At 40.5% G+C, this 22,596-nt stretch overlaps 1 protein-coding gene across 7 annotated transcripts in view; it reads right to left on the bottom strand.

The window, feature by feature from the left end:
• The window catches only part of robo1 (roundabout, axon guidance receptor, homolog 1 (Drosophila)), a 366,932-nt gene that overhangs the window by 200,200 nt on the left and 144,136 nt on the right, over window positions 1-22,596 (bottom strand). For 3 of the 7 annotated variants that reach the window (XM_058080082.2, XM_058080090.2, XM_058080087.2), the window contains exon 1: window positions 10,980-11,587. The exons of 3 other annotated variants lie outside the window; for them this stretch is intronic. In XM_058080082.2, the coding sequence (XP_057936065.2) occupies window positions 10,980-11,121 (142 nt within the window). In that variant the 5' untranslated portion in view covers window positions 11,122-11,587. Of the gene's footprint in view, window positions 1-10,979; window positions 11,590-22,596 lie in introns of those variants that run through there. One more of the 7 variants, XM_058080083.2, reaches the window with a different exon arrangement.

Here is a 22,596-nt window from a genome sequence, read left to right as displayed (position 1 = left end):
AGCATCAACATGACATCCAAGTGGACGTTTTTAAATCAAGTTGGTACATATTGTCACTTACGACTTCCTTTGATGTACTCCTTCCTGATCCTATCCATCCTGGTCACTCCCAATGAGAACCTCAGCATCCCTGTGCAGCGAACCAATGAAGAAAACTCCTCATACAAGGCTTGCTTTTCTTGCTTTATGAAGCTTTCTTGTACAAATATGTGGTAGTTGAAACATACAGAAAAAATAAAATGAAGTTTCGATACTGCTCATCTTGTAGGCTAAACACACATCAGCTAACAGTTAGCTAACACACGTACACCAACTGCAAATGCAAACTAGCAGTAGCATGAAGTTAGCGAACTTGACAAAACAAGTAAAACTTTTGAAATAGCAGATACATCTAAGTACTTCATATTTCCCGGGAAACAAGCATTTAGAGCAACTTTCAGCGTGTTTATAAGGGTTTTCCTGTTTCGTTTCTGCCGTGAGGCCAACCTGCTTTTCACCGAGAGAAAACGACAAAGCTTGTCTATATGCGAGAGCACTCTCTAGTGGCCCAAAACGATACTTTCTAGAGAAGATATCTCACTCTCTAATCTTTTTAACCTTAGCTGTTTTTAACTACATTTACATTTAACAACTTTTAGCTATTTATTACTTTAAGTTTAACTTTAACTTTAAGTTTGAATTATTAATGTCTTTGACCCAAAGACATGACAATCCTCATGTCTGCTACCTCCAGTTTTGCTTCCTGTATTTCATCATAAGGCAAAGTAGAATTAGTATTTTAAGGTCAAAATATTATATACTGTATTGTTGGTTCAACCTAAGGCTCAACGAGGGGTGGGCAACCTCCAGTCCGGTGGGTCCTAAACAGCTCACGAGGGCATTCAATCCAGTCCGCCGTGCAATTCTAAAAACAAATACAACCTCACAGAAACAGTTAACCTCCAAAAGTTCACTTTTTTGTGACTGTGGCATTCTATTTGATTTCCATAAATCTCATGATGTCATTCTTTAGGTCCACAACTTATAAGGAGGTACACCCACCCACATTGCCACAGGGGTGTAACCAAGCATGGTGTATTCAAACCCATAGAAAAACTACTTTTATGTCGACTCTGTGGAAGAACACACACACACACACAGACACACAACCTTGCAGTGAACTATGTGTCTGAGCCATTAAAGTGATATTGTATGTAGAGGACGTATAGCTTTTAATAAGGGGTTCAATCAGAGGATTGTCTAAGCAAAAACAACCAAAAAAACAGAAGCACCACATCAATCCAAGATGGATAAAAGGTGCTGTCAGCATCTTCACCCCATGAAGCCAAAATTGTCCCAATCTTCACATGTGCTCCTGTTAAAGCCCATAAAGCTTCCAGAGCCGCGACGTCGCTGCTTAACTGGCAGCGGGTCACGGCGCCTGGTGCGTAAGGATGTTCCGACATCGCGGGTGGCAGGACTCTCCTATAATTATCACCTCATCACCAAAATGGAAGAAAAACACGATTCCGTCATCCAGTGGCGACCTAACGCCATGCTTCCTTCAGATGCAAAACCGTCTCATCAGCAAGAAGAGTAATGAAACACAAATTGAACTCATTCTGTCAAACGTGAACGTAAAAATGTGCTGATGTGGTTTTAATGCGTTGGAACAATGGCGTAAAGTGCAAAGCTAAAAGAAACCTCAGAATGATTATTCCTGCCAGAAGAGCGAGTGTTCCTATTTATCTTCTTCTAACCTACATTTGTACTTTTCTCCTGGCGCTTACATTTTACCGCTTCTTTATTCACCGGCAGCCAAGCTGAAGATAACTGAGCTATCAATCTGTTGACTACAAAATGACAAATATTAGCTTTATAGTTAAAATAGAAATTATCCCATAATTCAATGATCATTATCATTAAAATATTTGTTTACTTAAAGAATATGAATAATATCTGATAATATATTTTTTCATATAATATATTTTTGTGTAAGATGTCCACCTGGCCTGAGAAGCCCATTCTTCATGTACCATGTTAGAACGATAGTAAAAACAACTCTTGACATTTTTAGTTAGAGTTAGGGAGCAGGTTAAAACCGGGGGGTCCCGATCTGATATTGATCACGGATATCGGGCCGATATGGACAAAAAAATTGTTCCAGATTATTTCAGATTGCTTCTAAACCAGGTGTTGGCAACCTTTACTATCAAAAGAGCCATATTATTCCCACGCTCACTAAAGGAAAATAGACTGGAGCTGCAAAAAAACCCATAATTTAATAACTATAACTTTTAAAAGTTAGAATCTTTCTTAATTTTAGCGGTTTTAACAGCAAAATACAACAAGCTGTTATTTCTCGCCAAAAGCATAAATGTAAGCCAGAGAAAGAGAGAAGACAAAGGCATCTGTCCATGCAGTCCTGGGGGGGAAGACCTCTCACATCCCAACCGAAGCAGCCCAAATAGCTGCCCCGCCTCCATTCCTCAATCTCATCCAATCACTAGTCAGAATTCAGCCAGGATTCATTCAGGGTTTTACAGAAAGTCAGATTAAAAAAAACTCATTACAAAGATGTGGTGTTAAAAAATACTTGAGTATTGCGAAGGGAGCCACAACAAAGAGTCTGAAGAACCACATGCGGCTCTGGAGCCGTGGGTTGCTGACCCCTGCGTCTAAACTCTCCAATATTGGCACTTTGATACAAGCAGTCAATTCAATACTCCACCCTAGCATGTCTGTGCAGCAACGGCTGGATGGAGCATCGTGTGCTAACTTGCTAAGTGACGAGGAGCAGGAGTGTGGCAGTATTTTTGTTGAAAGTCTGAAAAAGATATAAGACTTGACATTTAACTCCCACAAGAGCTGTCCCATGTCGATGTTGAAGAATATCGGGTTTAAACGCTTCATGAGCACCTTGAATCTCTCTATACATGCCGAGCTGCCACCCCAGATACATAATCTGATCTAGCCTACAAAATAAGCCATAAATGTATGTATGTATTTATGTATGACTCCTGCAGATCAATATCAGTATGTTATTGGAAATTAAAAAAGTTATGGCCGTACCCCGTCCTGCTTAAAATGAAATGAAAGTGATATAAAAGTTCTACCACCACAGTTTTAGTGATGAGCATGCGATGTGAACATGAATGGTAACGGATCGTACCATTCGGACTAATGTTCCAACAGAAGCTCTTACAGATAGAAAAAAAACAAAACGATTTACGGCCTGGTTTTTATGCTTGAGCTTTCAAGGGATCCAATCAATGTGTGAGAAAAGCATCCAAGGACCATTTAGACAGCATTGTTTGCTCCAATTGTCAACTCAAGACAATCTCACTTTGGCTCTTCATTTCCAACACGACTTCATTTTACAGCCTGAAAGTAACTTTTTGAGAAAAGCGGATCCTTTAAAAAAAAAAGTGTTGGGGAAAAGTGAACCATTCAATGGTTATTAAGATGTGCATACTTTGTAATCTGTTGTTCTTTGGCATTGCTGTCTCACAAAATCCATAAAATGTATGGAAATTATTTGTCATAAAGGTGAATTCCCTTCTGTGTTTGCATTTGAGAACATTTGAAGGCTCTTATGGACACTTTGGACAAAAAAAAGAAGAAAAACATTGTTTGCTCATGATCAGCACATTCATGAATATGCAGTCAAAGGAATAATACAGAGGTATTTTTCCTTTGACACCTTTGTTTTTTTGCCTCGGCTATCATATACTGTCTCAGTTAAAGTACAATACAGCACGTAAGTATTAGTATTTGTACCATTTCATTAATGGCGATACTTAGTTTACACTTTATTACGGCATTATGGCAAACAAACTCGTCCGTTTGAACTGCACTGTATCATTCGAGATGGCTGCACGGCGGACGATTGGTTAGTGCGCAGGCCCCACAGCGAGGAGACTCGAGTTCAATTCCACCCATTGGAGTTTGCATGTTCTCCCCGTGCATGTGTGGGTTTTCTCCGGGTACTCCGGTTTCCTCCCACATTCCAAAAACATGCTAGGTTAATTGGCCACTCCAAATTGTCCATAGGTATGAATGTGAGTGTGAATGGTTGTTTGTCTATATGTGCCCTGTGATTGGCTGGCCACCAACCGATTGCGCAAACAAAAATTTCCCCGTGTTGGTGACTCTGTTTTGTCATGTTCTCAATTCATTCATTCATTCATTTTCTGCCGCTTTTCCTCACAAGGGTCGAGGGGGGTGCTGGAGCCTATCCCAGCTGTCCCACCCACATTCCTACCTATGGACAATTTGGAGTGGCCAATTAACCTAGCATGTTTTGCATGCACGGGGAGAACATGGAATCTCCACATAGAGATGGCCGAGGGTGGAGGGTGGAATTGAACCCTGGTCCCCTAGCTGTGAGGTCTGCACGCTAACCACTCGACTGCCGTGCCGCCCCATGTTCTCAATTAAAAAAAAGTGTTGATATTTTAGGTGTCAAGAATGGATTAATTGGATTAATGATTTCTTATGGGAAAAAGGTATGTGTTTTTTTTCGACAATTTGGTTTTCTTGGGTAGGCGAAACCGTAGGAACCATTGTATATGGAAGCAGGAAGTAAACCCGACCCTGATTTTGACATCATCCGTCTTGGTCAGCAGTGATCAAACATTCCTTAAACACAGTGGAACATGTGCCTTTGAGGTTCCTACTGGTTTTGGCCCAGTTTCTGATGACGAGTGAGGCTGTGGTGAGATAGAGAGTGTCTGGACTCCATCTGGTCTTTCCGATACAGTCCCAGGATTCAAGCCACACTTCATTAACAAAGGTGTAATTCACGCATTTGCCGTGAATAGAATGTCACTGTTGCCATCTATCGGATAAAACTATGACTTCTGCTTTAAGTTCTGTGGTAGAAGTTAACAAGGTACTTTTAACTCAAAGTATGAAAGTATGTTATATTTCAAAAACTTTCATCCAAGGCTTCATACAGAACGGCGACATGCATCCAGCCGCCGTCTTCCTTTGACTTCTATTAGCATCCAGAGTGAAGTAAATCGGCCGTAAATCCTATAATCTGCCTCATCCATCACCAGGAGGCGATGTCAGGGCACGGAACCAAAGCCTGGGCAAAAGGCGACTAACTGACAACAGTGGGCGCTCCTTCACTTCCACTGATCCACTGTGTGTGTGTGTGTGTGTGTGTGTGTGGCTGCAAACACACAAGGACAAAACAAGGAGTTGTCATCGCATTTGTCAAGCAAATTGGGCCAAAATATTCCAGAAGCGAAAAGATGTAAAGCGTCTAAGTGGCAAAGGGTTAAAAATAGAATGACATATTTTATTTATCTCTGGTGTGCACACTTCCCACAAGCACTCGGGTACGCAGACGCATGCACATTTGATGTTTACTGTGAGTTCATGTGCAGGACGGTGGATTATTTCAATGTGTGTATATGCGCTTAAAAATACAGTAATAAGTGTAGAAAACCTTTTTGGTGTGTTGCAAAAAGGCAGCTCTGATGTATGAGGCATGGACACACACACACACACACACACACACACCTGTGATACTACATGCTAATCCAAAGTGCATGTTATTGATTATCTGGATGGGATTCTCCAGGCTGTCGAGGTTACGGTTCAAGCACACAAAAAAATCACTGAAGCTCCTAAACGGACCACCTATGTAGAATTTCAGCCGTAAAGTCCACATGTCCTCAATAAAAGTAAAGCTTGGACCTGCTTGGAAGCACCAAAGGGAAGAGCAAACAATGGCATTAAACACAAGATGGAAGTCGTACTTTTGCAAAATAAAATGTCCTTGCAACACCTGCGAGCCGTGAGTTCTGTAAGCAGATCAATGTTTTGCAGGTCATTTTCGATTTGACTCTCAGCATGATGCTGTGCTGGTGGTCCAGGCCAACGCAGAGCAGCCCCCCCGACCAACCCAGCAGATCAGCTGTAAGGAAAGTCGTAAAAACAGTCTTTACACAAAGTTGTATTTTCACAAAGCGGATTTCCAAATGCTTATATTTCCCCCCGCCCACACAGGAAGATATAGTTAAATATTACAACAGAGAAGACTTCATGAATCTTCACATTGTTGGAAAACAAAAATCCAAGGCCATTTGGTTCTTATGCTTGCCAAGTGATGGGGCTCCAAGCACTCAGCCTGGAAAACTCACAGTCGCACAGATGACAATAACATTCATCATGTACTGTAAAATCTATACTACAGCGGCACTCATTAGTGTTCGGACCGTCAATCATTACCAGATTGTGTTCAGTTGCAGATAAGTATGTTTCCTTCCTGCTTAACAAAGCATCACATCAGACACGGGTATCCAAAGTCCGCCCCGGGGCCATTTGCTGCCCAGTCACATTAATATTGATAAGTATTTAATTTGATAACTATAACAAAAAGTGAGATGTGGGCTGTTTTTCTTGAAAATAAAATTGCACTTTTTTGGAATTTTGATTAATGCACGTAATTAATGCAATGTAATTAACGCACATGATGGAACCTGCCTGCCTGACAACCCGCTATTAAAACACCCCCCCCCCCAACAACATTTATGTATGTGAACATGTGCAGTAGTCACAGGCAATAACATGTAATATTTACAATATGAGGTGCTGCACAGTGGTCGAGTGGTTAGCGTGCAGACTTCAGAGCTAACAGACCCGAGTTCAATCTCACCCTCTGCCATGTCTGTGTGGAGTTTGCATGCAAAACATGCTAGGTTAATTGGCCACTCCAAATGTCCATAGGTATGAATGTGGGTGGGACAGCTGGGATAGGCTCCAGCACCCGTAAGGATAAGCGGTAGAAAATGAATGAATGCATTTACAATATGTTGCCGTACTGTGGGCATTTTAGGCATTACTGGAACTTCTTTCCTGGGTGCATTAATTTCACATAGCAACACAGAAATAAATAAGCCACAGTGGTAACTTATACAAACTCATTGCTAGCGAGCTGGCATGCCAGTAAAATACTTCTTCAGTGTATGAATGTTAATAATTATAGTAACATTGTTGCTGTAGCTTGGTTAATAGGCACAGCACATTATATGTAAAGAGCGTTGTTGGTGAGTTTTTTTTCCGAAGGCTTTATAAGCGGAATAGATCATTTCCATTACTTGTCTTTTTTAGCTGTTTTTATATCTTTAGAACACACTAGCCACGTTTACATGAGGAGTTTTTCTCTTTTCAAATGGAATCTTTCCGAAAGCAATGGTATACATGGAAAGGAATATTCCAATCTCTTGTCTACATGCGCCGCTATAATCAACCAGACTCGTCAATGGGGCATGCCCAGTAAAGCGTAAACACCAACATCACGTGATACCGACTTCCTTGAGTTTTTCTTTCACTTGTTGGAATAACTCTGTATTGCCAGTTTTTCCTTCGTCCAGTCTTGAAATTTATTTTGAATCAAAAACAAACTTTCCTTAGCAGTCCAGTGCCGATTGCTGGCCTCCTTTTTTTTAAAATCGAAGAACATCTGGAGCTGCGTGTTACGTCATATCTCAGCATTCGCTGAAAGAACGCACCCGGGAACAGGAAAAGATAAAGTTCAATCTTGCTAATATTTTATAATTAAGCTTGCAACATGTTTTATATAGATATGTATTTTCTTTTTGAATAAAAGTGGACTTGTGAATGGCGTATAGAAGGGTTTAGATTCTGTTCCACAGATGGCGCTAATGCACACGAAAGCTGCTTGCCAACCGCCAATAAACAACAGAAGAAGAAAAAAGAAGAACGCAGTCTGACAACTTTCAGTTTGAGAGGGGTACAAGATACCTCAATCGGATTTGGGAAAGGAATATTCCACCCCTGGGAATCCCATTATATATTCATTTGGATTGGCACTTTTCTTTCGGAATGAGGTGTATACAAAGGTTACATTCTTTCCGTTTGAGCAAATAACCCGAATGGAATTGGAATATTTGGGTCCATGTAAACGTGGCTACTGAAAAAAGAAAGACATGTGTGTTCATGTCTCACATAAGAATTGTGCCAGGGGAAGGGTGATCAACTCCTGTTAGGGACTGAGATGGTGAAGGACAGACTCACATGCCCAGACACCCAAGGCTATATGAATATGGTGATAAGCATGTGGAGAATTATCGAGCAGATAATCAGATAAAGCAAGCCAGTGTGACGGTAACTTGCATCTTTATCAAAAATACATATAATATTTTCTTGACAGGGGGCCAAAAAAGAACATGGCCATCTTTATTCACAAGTCAAAACGAGAAAAAAGACCAGTAACCAAATTATTCATGTTTGTCTGTTTGTGACAAGCTACTTGGTTCATGGAGAGTGATGTAAGATGTTATGTAAGGCGTAAGGTTTGGTGCATGTGGTGCCTCTCCACAAAGTTTCACTCAAACCAGTTGTTCTTGGGTTATCCCACCAGCAAACCAGCGAACACAGCTTCAAAGATGAACAAACTCCTGAGGGAAAAGTAATTTTTCAATGTGGAAAAACAGGGCAGAAGAGGAGACGGAATGTTACATACTCCAGGGCATATGGATCAAATGCGCTGTCTTTGTCTGTGTAAAAGGCTAACCTGCCCGCCTTGTTCGTGGTGGCGCGATGGCAGCAACACAAAAGCCCAAGTTACGCCACAAAATACACTTAAGTTGACAAACAACACTCACATGTGAACCATTGATTTCCCAGCTGATACGCTGCTCTGTATTAAATATATAACTAGAAAGACAGAACAGTCCCATCTGCTGGATCTGCAGCGTCACCCCAGGTTCTAACAAAGTTCACGTCTCCTTGAAAAGCAGCTCCACTTCCAATCCCATCGCAGTCATTTCATCCTGGAACGCAACCAAGACAGCGGTGTCCCTTTAACCTCCACACAGGGGACAGACATGAGGGGGACACGCTCGCCACTTCATCACTCAAGAGCCGAGCGGGTGGTACGGTGCCAAACAATCCAATTAGCTGTCAGCAGCCAGGGGCCCAGGGATGATCTTCCCGCTGGCTGCTCACTTTCAACATCCGTTCTTCTTGTGTGTCAGCATACGTAACGAAGTGACTGAGAGCAACACTCAGCGTTTACTTTAGTGAGGCAGCATCACGCTTGAGTGGATTTTTACAACGCACCGTCCAGCCATTAATGACCGAGAATGAGACCCGTAAAAAAAGAAGCCCGAGAGTGAGAAGAGTGAAGGTGATGTTAAGAAAGGTGATGTTCAACTATGTACAAATGACGGCAAAAACAAAACAGAAACACGATGGTGTTAACATGTTAACAAACATGGCTTCTGTAAAATTACAATATGTGTATTTGTCAACCAGTTTGAGTACATTTTGTCATCTTCAGCAAAAGTTGAGCGAGGCATAGCAGCAAGCAGCGTAACTTGCCTTGAAGCGTTTCCTTCATCAATGTCGCTCGCTGGCAGCAATTACCATGACTATGATTATGATATACAACACTTTTTAAAAATTAACATAAGTGCAACAAACTACAGTCACCCTTCGTTTATCGCGGTTAATTCCAGACCACTGAATCTCAAAGTAGAATCTATAAATCATACATTTTCATAGTGAGAACATGGAAAAAAACTTATTAGAGCCCTCTAGACGGGAAATAACACCCCTATAGTCACCTTTACATTTGTATTACCCATAAGTAGACATACTAAGAGAAACTCTGGCATATAAAACATAAATAAGACTAATAATAATATAGAGTCACCCACACAAAAAGATACACTAACTGCATGCTTATGCAGCAGTAATACTTAAGTACTTTTACATTATAATTCCACTCACAATTCTTACACAAAACCACTAATCTGTGAAAATATTGTAACTTGTTCGATGATGAGCGGTCAGTATGTTGTCTGAATGCCTTATGTTTGTAGTTTACTTAACTTAGCAATGTGTATGCATGTAAAATTTGCAATAATCTGCATATTTTTGGACTAATAAAGGGTCAAAGTGAACTGTGAGACAGTGAATAACTCATTCATTCATTCATTTTCTACCGCTTTTCCTCACAAGGGTCGCGGAGGGTGCTGGAGCCTAGCCCAGCTGTCTTCGGGCGAGAGGCGGGGTGCACCCTGGACTGGTGGCCAGCCAACCACAGGGCACATATAGACAAACAACCATTCACACTCACATTCATACCTATGGACAATTTGGAGTGGCCAATTAACCTAGCATGTTTTTGGAATGTGGGAGGAAACCGGAGTACCCGGAGAAAACCCACGCATGCACGGGGAGAACATGCAAACTCCACACAGAGATGGCCGAGGGTGGAATCGAAGCCTGGGATGTTTAAACTGAGATGTTTAAATTAATACATTTGGAAAAACGTGATAGAGTGAGGAAGCCGAAGGAAGTCAAAGCAGAGACAAATGATGAGAGAGAAGAATGTATAGCATACGGACCCAAATAAGTTTGCCAGTAGTTGGTCAGAAAAAGCAAAGCATGTCCGCAGATGCAAGCATATTTCTTCATTGAAGCTGCACTGAAGGAGGCACAGCGGCAAGCCGATCGGGCTGTCAGGAAGGATACGAAGATGCAAATGGACAGGGCAAGATGGCAACATGTAATCTGGTGTCGTGACAAGCCCAGACTAGAAGAAGTATCACTCTGTGACATTCACTAGGGAGGAATCAGACAGAAGAAGCACTAGTATTCGCCATCTCCATGAGCATAACGATATGAAGATCATGTAGTGCCAGCATACAGTATGTGGTCTCTTGGTCCACATGTCTGAACAGGCTTTGGGTGCAGTGTCGTCTTTCTGCAAGCAGCATATCATGCATTGTCCCACTTAGCCTCAGTAGAAAGATACCAACACAACATCTGGCACAGCACAGGTGGCATCTGTAAAGATGATTAGGATGGAGTGCGGAGCATTCCAGAGGAAAGGTTCCTCAACAGTTCGACTTCCTATCAACATATCAGTCATATCAATCCTCAAATGCCAGGAAATACAAAGAAAACACCCGAACTTCCAAGAACCAAAGGTGAAGGTTGAGACGTTTACTCACGGATCCTGTCACCTTTCCACCTCCAGCTTCCTTTGTGCTTCACCGGGCCGTCTCCCGGTGAAGACGCCCCGCTTTGCACTTCGGCCAGGAAGGCCAAAAGCAGCAGCAGCAGCAACATCAGCAGAGGCGACGTCTTCCCCATCCTACCCAGTGCCTCACGGCGGGGTCACAATGTGGAATCACAAGCTGAAGCGAGTGAAAGCCACCCAGGTCCTCACTGATGGTTGCGCCCACATCCCTCAGAGCACAGAGTAATCCCACCATTGGTGCTCCAGCATGGACTGTGGTAGCATCCCACTTGCTGTTTGGAGAATCCTCTGGACTGTTGGCGGGAAGAGGCTAACTGAGAGAAGTTGAGCAGCACTAACTAGTGACACATCACTCACGCAGCAGCCTGCAAACGCTGTCACCCGACTGAGTCGATGGTGGCGTCCGAGACTCTCTCTTCTCTCTCTGTCTCCGCCAGCCTGCCACTCGTCCCGGAGTGTTGATGTGAGCGTCAGGAATAAATCACAGCGACAGTTCACCACAGAGCAGCCTTGACTTTGAGAGCGTCTCAGAGAGAACGAGTGAGCATCTCACCGGTGAGGGAGAACGAGAGGGAGGTAGTGGAGGACGAAGCAAGTGTGTGTGTGTGTGTGTGTGTGTGTGTGTGAGAGAGAGAGCAATCTCTCAAGTCCTGTGGCGCTTTTACACATTGGCACACCCATGATGCTCATCCATGGATGGATTTCCATCATGAGCTGTAATATAACACTACGTCTGCATGTCCTTCTGGCCGACCTGCATGCCCAACCAGTACCAGTACACGTGTGCACATCCACACACACATATAAAGTATACAGTACTGATATATACAGCACTTTGATGGGCTGCTAATGTGCAGCACAGCTCCTGGTAGTAAATCTCCTAATGGCTCCAGCAGAACATCACAGAGTGTGATGTTCTTGGTTGGAAATAACAACACCTTAAAGCGGGGGTCTCAAACACGCGGCCCATGGGCCAAATGTGGCCCGCAGGACACTAGTTTGAGGCCCCCGCCTTGATATGCAAGTTTAATATTAAAGTTTGATATGGATGCTGTATGGTATCATGTACCCAGAAAAAATAATTATGTTTGATTAATGTTCATGTCAAAGGTTAAATAACTGTTAATAGTTATCCTCCCTATCCGTGTGGAAGTGGTAAGTTTTTGGCTATTTAAGTTTAAAGGAAATGACTTGAAGGCTACAGTTTAGGTCGCTAGCTAGTTTGCGAGTTAGCATGTGTCTCAAGACCCTGCAGTTGCGCAATATGTTGTAAATAAAAAGAGTATAAATGTGACTATAGTCGTGTTTTGTCATGTCTACAGGGCTCTAATAATGCTTTGTTCATTTTAATCTGAAAAAAATAATTTGTCTACCCACCAACTATATGTGGTTTCTTATTTTTTATTATTTGACGTTTTATTATTATTATTATATTTATTTATTACTGATTGATTGATTTTCTTTATCCTTGATTTGTGTATTTATTTTTCATCTTATTTTGTGCCGAAAAATAAAAATTAAGATATTTGAGAACAGTGGAATGTTTTATTAGAGCTTTTATTGTAGAAAAAATCGGAACCAAAGTAATGAAAAAGTTTGTATATTTTTCTGTTTTTAATAAATGTATTTTTTTTTTTTGGAAAACATGATGCGGGCCTGCCTTGCCCAGACCCTAGCTCCAGTGGCCCCCAGGCAAATTGAGTTTGAGACCCCTGCCTTAAAGTATCAGAAAGTGACCCATAAACAATGCTAATACACTCGGCACACCTGTGGGGATTCCAATAGATGAGATGAGACAAACTCATGTCAAAATAATGAGGTCGTTATTTTGAGAAATATGTGTCACGATTTGGTTTCTCCCCCTGGTGACAGCTCTTAGTTTTCCTCTTTTCCTTAGTTCCTGGTTCATGCCCTTATTTTGTAGACACTTCCTGTGTTGCTCTGTTCTGTTTTCCATTGCTTTCAATTATCTCCCTTTTTCCCATTTTCTGTTATGCCTATTTAGTTCACGTGTGTGCTTCTTTCGTTGTTGGGTCATTATCGCTTTTTCTGTTAGACATGCTAGTGTGTTGTTCTGCTGCATAGCATCATTAAATATATTTTTACCTGCAATTGGGGTCCTCATCTCTGCATCCTGGGGTCGATACACTATGCGACCATGCCCGAATGTGACAATAAGCCCATTATGATCGAGCAGGATGTGCAAGGCCAACCACATGGCGCTTCTATTTGTCCTCTTATTTGTGCAATATTTTGTCCAAATGTGTTTTCTCCCCAAGCGAAGCAGAGCAGCCTATCATGCATTGTCTTGACTAACAAAGCCTAGTGTGCATGTATATTGAAAAAAAATCCCTCCTTTATTTTTTATTTTTTTGCCATATTGTACAATAGTTAGATAACAAAGTAATTGTGCACATTGGATATCACCGCTATTATGGGGTATTTCATTGCAAGCAGCATATGCTGTCTCCTATTGCTTTTTGCCATGTAGTTTGCATGCACTGAATACAGTAGGATTTGTGTTTAGCCTCATAGTAACACAACCCATCCAGTCCACCAGCTTTGGGTGGAGAAAGACACGTTTTTAAGTGCTTCACAATGAAGTTAAAGTGTGCTGAGCAAGTAGCCTCTAAAACAATATAAAAAAATATTATATTGCAATGGCTGCCTTCTCACTTAGCACATTACAACACACACACACACACACACACACACACTCACCATGAGGACTATTTTAGCAAGAACAAGATCAGCAAGTCTGCGTTTACGGTTACATCGCTCATTTCCTGCGGGTGTCGGCGGGTGGGTGGGGAGGTTAGGTTGGTGCAGGTTAGTGTGGGAAACTGAAGGTCGCATCACGGTCTCTCTCATTGTATTTCCACGCCACCTGAAGCACCGTTGGAATGTCATTACCAAGTGAAACTTCTCCATGAATTCCAATATGAAGAAAAAAACAATGCATTCAAGGAGTGATGCTCCAATTGATAGGTCGCCAATCAGTATCTGCCGATTGGCGTGAAAAATCTTCAAGAAATGCCTTTCAATGCTGATCACCCGTGGCCAACCGAGTGATATTTCTTGCAACATGGATGGACAATGCCCTTCATCAGTCGTGTAACAGAGTTCCTGCAGGTAACCAATCAAGCAAATGATTAGAAAAGCACTCAAATAATTATGGGTTGGCAATAATTAGAACCTCAGACTGGCAATCTGACGCCAAGAGATGCCAATCAGAGGTAGCTATCAAAAAAGTCTAACTTGCATGCCTTTTGTCAGTGATGGACAGGAGTATATGCATTTTCTGGTCTTTGGTCCTGAATGTGGACAAGACAAAAGAGGAAGGTGACTCCAGTGGAGCCCACCACCATTCAGGGCCGGGAGGTGGCAGTCGTGGACCACAGTGAGGACTTGTGAGAGACAGGAGGACACAAGACAGAACTGTCCCTAATGGACAAGCACACCCACCCATCCCACCAATAGAGGGCAGCAGAGCTAATTTTCCAACAGACTCCTCCAGTTCCGTTCCCGTAGTGTACACTACCGGACTTCATTCATTCCGAATGCCACCCAGCTGTACAATACCTCACGTGGCTGTAATAATAACACAACGTAATTCCCAATAATAATAATTCACAATGTTATTGTGCTGTACTCTCTGCCCTCCCTTGCATAAAGTGTGCATTTACTCTACATTTGTATTAGTAAATATGCAGAATGTTTTTCTTTTTCTTCTGCAACTGAGCTACTGTAACCTAGCAAAAAGATAAATAAAATCTGAATCTATTCATTAAAAAAAATGTGAATTAATTAATTAATTTTTCCATTAATTCATTAAACTATGACGTTTAATCGTAATTATATTGAAACTGTTTATTAATGTATGACTAATGTAAATATTAAACAGGGAAATATAAAAACAGGGATAATATTTATCCCTGTTTATTGGAACAATTAAATAGCTCGTTAAAATATGAATAAATACATTTTAAAAAGTAATAATATTTAAATTACCAATAAATTATAATTGAGAAATATATTGGCATGATATTAATTGTTTTATTAAAAAATATGTTTATATCAGTCTATATTATATTGATATCCAATTAAAAAGACCAATCAAAATTAATGAGTAATTAATCAAAAACGTAAAATATTATATTGAAACTGTTTGATGATGCATTCCTGTATTATTCTATGATAAAAAGTAACAAACAACTGAGCGACTGTAACCGAGCAAAAAGATACATAAAATCTGAATCCATTCATTAAAAAATATGTGAATTAATTCATTAATTTTTCCATTAATTCATTAAACTATGACATTTAATCATAATTATATTGAAACTGTTTATTAATTTATGATCAATGTAAATATTTCAATATTTATCCCTGTTTATTGGAACAATTAAATAGCTGGTTAAAATATGAATAAATACATTTTATCTAAATTGCCCATAAATTTTAATTGAGAAATATATTGGCATAATATTAATTGTTTTATTAAAAATATGTTTATATTAGCGTATATTATATTGATATCCAATTAATAATAATAATAATAATAATAAATTTTATTTAAAAGCGCCTTTCAGGACACCCAAGGTCGCTGTACAGAAGATAAAAAAACAACAACATAAAATACAAGATAAAAGTCAACATACAATAAATAAGATAATAAATAATTAAAAATAATTAATAAATAAATAATTAAAAAGATCAATCAAAATGAATGAGTAATTAATCAAAAATGTAATATATTATATTGAAACTGTTTGATGCATTCCTGTATTATATATTGATAAAAAGTAAAAAAAAAGGTGTCCTGACTGGTCCAGAGATCAGTAAAGTCGGTAATGAGGTGTTGCCATAGCAACAACAGGGCTGTTATTCTCCCTGTTAGGGGCTAGTGTAGCCTCCCAATGATTCTAATGCAGGAGTTTTTAGGTCAAAGTATGATATGATATTGTTGCTTTCATCCACTCTATGAAGTGCATGCACGGAGACATTTTCTATCCAAGGGCCAAGGAGTGTATGCTGGAGCCTATCACAGCTGACTTTGGGCAAAAGAAGGGGCACACCCTGAAATAGTCGCCAGCCAATCGAGGGGCAATGCTGGGAAAACATTTAGTAGAAAGAATATTCAAATAGTTACCATTTTGGGGGCTTGTTTAGGACATTTTATCTCCCCAGCTGGTTACTCGGAATTGTACTCATGCATGAATGTATCCATAGCTCAACCAAAGGACAGTTACAGTGGCTGAAATATGATCTCCTGGTTCCTTCAACAACACAGCTGCAAAGTCAATGTTGGAAAATATACGCACAAACATGCTGATGCTGCTTTCAGCTAAGAAGAAATAAACAACATAACACACCTATACAAGTATGTAGTATATATAGTCACTAGTTGACTATGTATACCATTTGTTTATTTACATCCAGTATAATTGAATACGGCGGCACGGCGGTCTAGTGGTTAGACCTCACGCACAGACCTCACAGCCAGGAGACCAGGGTTCAATTCCACCCTCGGCCATCTGTGGAGTTTGCATGTTCTCCCCGTGCATGCGTGGGTTTTCTCCGGGTACTCCGGTTTCCTCCCACATTCCAAAAACATGCTAGGTTAATTGGCGACTCCAAATTGTCCATAGGTATGAATGTGAGTGTGAATGGTTGTTTGTCTATATGTGCCCTGTGATTGGCTGGCGACCAGTCCAGAGTGTCCTTCACCCTGGACTGTCCCCCAGTCCCGCCTCCTGCCCGAAGACAGCTGGGATAGGCTCCAGCACCCCCGCGACCCTCGTGAGGAAAAAGCGGTAGAAAATGAATGAATGGATGAATAATTGAATCCAGTATTATCTGACTGGCTGACTTTTTTTTTATTACTCATTCATGTTTGCCCAAAGGCAAGGTAACTCACATCATGTTTTTGTTTTTTTAACTTGGTGTTTGTCAAGCTTTTGTTGTGGCTCTAGTCCCAGTGAGAGAAAGATGCAACAGCATGGCGGACGCGTGCTACAAAGGGACAGACGGAGGGCCTGGACATCAGTGCACAGCTTGGAGCACAGCAAGAGACCCAGCAGGACCACCACACTCAAGTCTATGAAGTTGCAAGAGAAGCAGTGACAGTGAGGTCTTTAGCTCCCCAGAAAACAAAAGAATTTCAAATCTGAGAGAAATGCCATTGTTCCATATTAAAATTAATGTTGAAAAATACAAGTTCCCTCACAAATAAATAGCCTTCTAGTTGATTTGGTCAGAATTGTAGTCATTCTTGCATACTTGGCCATGACAAGACGAATCATAAATTAGCAGTCAGACGAGCAACAGAACAGCATGATAACAGATTTTTGTAGCGAGTGCTCCATATTTCAGAGGAGCCGACACTCAGGAATGCACCGAAAGTACAACAACGTCTAGTACACAATAATTGGACTAGCCTGAAAAAGGGTTTGGATGCATCTGATTGTGTGTGTGTGTGTGATGAACAGGAGCTACAATGGTATGAAATAGTATTTGAACCTTTTGGAATTTCTCACATTTCTGCATAAAATCACCATCAAATGTGATCTGGTCTTTGTCAAAATCACACAGATAAAAAAACAATGTCTGCTTTAACTAAAACCACCCAAACATTCGTAGGGTTTCATATTTTCATGAGGATAGCATGCAAACAATGACAGGAGGGGGAGGAATAAGTAACTGAACCATCACATTTAATATTTTGTGCCCCCCCTTTGGCAGCAATAACTTCAACCAGGACTAATTTTGGCCCATTCTTTTTTATAAAAACCTATAAATGTTTGGGTGGTTTTAGTTAAAGCAAACACTGTTTTTTTCATCTGTGTGATAATGACAAAGATCAGATCACATTTGATGGTGATTTTATACAGAAATGTGAGAAATTCCAAAAGGTTCACATACTTTTTCATATACCACTGTCGATTGATGAACATCCAGACTTTTAGAGATGGTTTTGTATCCTTTCCCAGCTTCATACAAATCAACAATTCTTGATCGCAGGTCTTCAGACGACTCTTTTGAGCGAACCATGGTGCACATCAGACAATTCTTATCAGGTGTGTGTTTTATAGTGGGCAGGGCAGCTTTAAGCCACTCATCAGTGATTGGGCACACACCTGACTTCAATTGTTTGGTAAAATTTAGTTTCAATTCCTCTTTAAGTCTCCTTAAACAGAGGGTTCAGTTACTTATTCCTCCCCCTTCTGTCATTGTTTGCATGCTATCCTCATTAAAATATGAAAACCTATAAATGTTTGGGTGGTTTTAGTTAAAGCAGACACTGTTTTTTTCATCAGTGTGATTTTGACAAAGATCAGATCACATTTGATGGTGATTTTATGCAGAAATGTGAGAAATTCCAAAAGGTTCAGATACATTGTCATACCACTGTAACATTCCTTGCATGACCATTCCAAGATGACCCATTCAATCAGCACAGCGGCAACGCCCACCACCCCCATCCTCTATCTGTCTTTCCTGACACACACAAAGACACAGAATGGGCGGCTACAATCAATGAGAAGTCAGGAGGCCAACCTGGCTGAAGGTTAATGCTTGCAGGGAGAAGAGATGTGATCACTTAAAGGCACAGAGGCAGCAATTCAGCAGCAAACCTCAAACCAAACTGACTTTTACTGTCAACATCAACATACATCTCCTTTATTTTGCTAATAAAACCAACACGAATTCATTTGTTGCTACGCTCTGGTTTTCACCTTGCGTGCCTGCAAGCCCCGCGAGTACGATGTGTGCACTGTGATTTACAGCTGCTGTGGCTGCAGGGCCATCCGGACCAGAACCAACCTCCAACGGTTCACATGAATGTCTCTGCAGTTTTGTCTGTCCTCATTATGACACTCACTTAGGTGCGCCTCACTTTAAGGCGGTTATTTAATGGTGTGTGATTATTAGCAGACAGTATTTTCCACATTATCGTCTGTAAAAGATATTTCTGATTTAAATGTTTGGATTTGGCATTAATTTTATTGCATTTTTTAAATCATTCTTTCAAAGTAACATTGTATGCATTATTTAGAACGTTTTCCCTCATTTTAGGTTATTTGTTTATTTAGCAATTTAGCTACAGAAGCCTGTAATGGAGCACACGTCCACTAGAGGGCGGTATTGAGATACAGTTCAATGCAGATTAGGTACATGGCGTCAGACTTACAGAAAAAAACTGTATTTGCAGTATTTACTAAACACTAACATACAAATTGTGTAGGATTTGTTTTTTGCATGTAATTCATCATCTCGTCAGCAGATGGACCTCTTACACAATCTATCAGTCTGGCTCTCTATTCAACAATATATTGTTCATTTTCTACCACTTATCCTCACGAGGGTCGCAGGGGTGCTGGAGCCTATCCCAGCTGTCTTGAGGCGAGAGGCGGGGTACACCCTGGACTGGTGGCCAGCCAATCACAGGGCACATATAGACAAACAACCATTCACACTCACATTCATACCTATGGACAATTTGGAGAGGCCATTTAACCTGGCATGTTTTTGGAATGTGGGAGGAAACCGGAGTAACCGGAGAAAATGATAATTTTTTATTTGAATTAAAACCTTATTTACACATATTTTTTTTATATTAGTATATTTATAATAAACATAGACAGTGCATTACACTGTATTTATGTAATGTATATGCTATTTAAACTTACAGTAGTATTTTCCTATTGTTGCTGAATTGTGAATTGTGCAGTGATTATATGTATGCCCGACAGATGGCAGTACAGTCTCACATTGTGAGGGTCTTTGAACCCCCGCTCCCCCGCCCCCCGCCCCTCTTGTCCTGACAGATAAATTGAGCATTTTGTATTTTGCAGGTACTTTCCTTGTTGTTTCAATGGGACTAATTATGATGGTGTCCTTCATAGAAAGTAAAGAGCGCTAATGCTTGATACGCTTTTAAACTGATGCTAAAGTGCTCCCTCACTGTAATCACAAGGCCATGATGGTGGTGTCACACACACACACACACACACACACTTTTTTTTACCACTCCCTTCTGTCTGTGTGAATGGAGCGAGCCTTGTAAGCCTTTAATCCCTTTAATACAAACTTCCAACAGGATCACTCTTAATTGCATAAAATAAACTAAGCACGGGCCGAGCAGATCAACTCTCAGGATAGATTAGGAGCGGCCACGGATTAAAAAAAGGGAGGTAAAAAAAAAAAAAAAAGAGGAGAGCGGAGATGATTTCCAAAGGGATGAAAGCGAGGAGGACGTCACAATGGTGCAGCAGTGCAGCCAACACATGAGCGGAGTAATCATATGGAGATGATGGCGCTAGCTTCACTGTGATTAATGGGGCCATTTTCTTTGCACAGCTTGGTTAGCGGGCCCACTTGGCCCCATTAGGGAAAAAACATAAAAAGCCTTAAAGCCGCACTACTTCTCTGCATGCCATTCATCAGGCAGATATCAGCTACATTTCACTATTCTCACTATGCCTCTTTTTGCGGTGATGAATAACCAGGAATACCTGAGTCACAGGCTATCATGGCGGCAATGGTACGTGGATCCTTCATTACAGTTTACATGGCGTACATTGACTGGGGGGAGGTGGCCATGCAATTTAGATTTGATGGATGGATTGGATACGCTTATTTGCGAGGAATCACCTCTCATCGCCACCAAAAAAGTAGACGAGGCATCAAAGGATGACCTTATTGTGTGTGTGTGTGTGAAAGCTTTTTATTTGGCTTTTTTGGCAACACCGCTTCCAAAAGGTGGCGCAGCTTCAACATGGAGGTAATTCCTCCGCTTTGCTTTGTATCAAAGTGTGAAGCGGAGGCGGGAAGGACAGCAGCAGGAGAAAAATAAAGAAAAAGTAATTTTTCACACCTGCTGAGCTAACGGTAAAATTTACTATGCATCCATAGAAGCCGCGACTATGTTTCCATCGGATCGACCAAAGCTCCAAAGAGAGCAATCGGGTGCTGCAATTTCCAAAAGTAGACTACACACACTATGAAGGACCAAAAAATGTGTGGAAATATGGGCTAATAACTATAAAAGCAATCTTCACTGGCCAAATGTACTGCAAAAAAGGTCAGTAAGGATAATTCATAATGCCGCCTACAGAGAACATACTAACTCCTTATTTCTAAAATCACAAATACTTCAACTTGCTGATATAGTTCATCTTCAAACAGCTAAAATAATGCATAAGGCTAAAAATAAGCAATTAGCTAAAAATGTCATCCAATACTTCTCTACAAGAGAGGAGAAATATGATCTCAGGGATGAAGTACATTTGAAACACTTCTATGCTAGGACTACGTTAAAAAGCCATAGCATTTCAGTATGTGGAATCAAACTATGGAATGGATTGAGTAAGGAAATCAAACAATGCACAACGATGAGCCAATTCAAGAAACAATACAAGCAGTTGATGTTTGCTAAATACAAGGATGAAGAGTCTTGAACCAGTCATGATGTGCTATATATATCACTATATTGACACTTACTATGGTACCCATTATGGCATTGGATGCTCATATCACCTCCTACTTCGGTACGTGACAAAATAAAAAATTTAAAAATTTAAAAATTTAAAAATTTAAAAATTTAAAAATTTAAAAATTTAAAAATTTAAAAATTTAAAAATTTAAAAATTTAAAAATTTAAACATTTAAAAATTTAAACATTTAAACATTTAAACATTTAAACATTTAAACATTTAAACATTTAAACATTTAAACATTTAAACATTTAAACATTTAAACATTTTAAACTATATTAGGAAAGCAGGAAGTGAACAAATGTAACAGTTACTGATTGTAAAAGTACCAGATGAAGGGGTAGGATTTAATAAGCTTTGCTTCTTCCTACTCCTTTTGGACATGTGGAACTGGGAACTGATTATGGGATGCACTCACTCCCACGAGGAAGTGCATATCACCTTTATGGGGTACGTACTAACTTTCACTGAACAATTTGTATGTTTTTTAATAATAATCTATAATCTAATGGTTCACCAGAACAAAAGCACTCATAAAAAAAAGTACAGTTATTCCATGTGATCGGTATCAACCGATGTCACTCACGGATGATCGGTAACGGAATCCTGATGAGCGCATCGCTCCCATAAAGCGTAACGTCTGAAAGAGTGTTTGATTGTTGTTATGTTAACAATGCTACTTCTACGGCTAATAACGTTTTACCCGGGAATAGTTTCAAACTACTAACAAAAGGGAGCTTGGGGGAGGTTCCACTCCACTCTACCTGCTGTGGCAAACTGGAGCTTTGTGTATGTTTTTGGTGACTTGATGGGCCGCAGAGAGCGCAGCCAGCAGGCCATAAAACGGGCGAACAATTCCCTCCGTTTAGAGGCGTATGCAAATCCACTGTTAAATTTCATTTCTCAAATCCCTTTAATCAGGAGCGGGGGAATAAAGCCAGCTGGTAGGAACCCATGTTAGGATGTAATTAAGCATCTGATTGAATTTCGCCGCATAGCAAAGTGTGTGTGCCAAGACGCAGGAGCAGGGACGGGGTGGTGGGAGATAGACAGGGAGGAGGGATGGGTACTTGTACAGCAGATTGAGTG

This window comes from Doryrhamphus excisus, linkage group LG8, assembly GCF_037039965.1.
Source record: "Doryrhamphus excisus strain RoL-2023G ecotype Guam linkage group LG8, RoL_Dexc_Guam_v1.1, whole genome shotgun sequence".
Taxonomy (NCBI): domain Eukaryota; kingdom Metazoa; phylum Chordata; class Actinopteri; order Syngnathiformes; family Syngnathidae; genus Doryrhamphus; species Doryrhamphus excisus.
The sequence above is the reverse complement of the archived record's forward strand: the minus strand, read 5'-3'. Positions and strand labels throughout refer to the sequence as shown.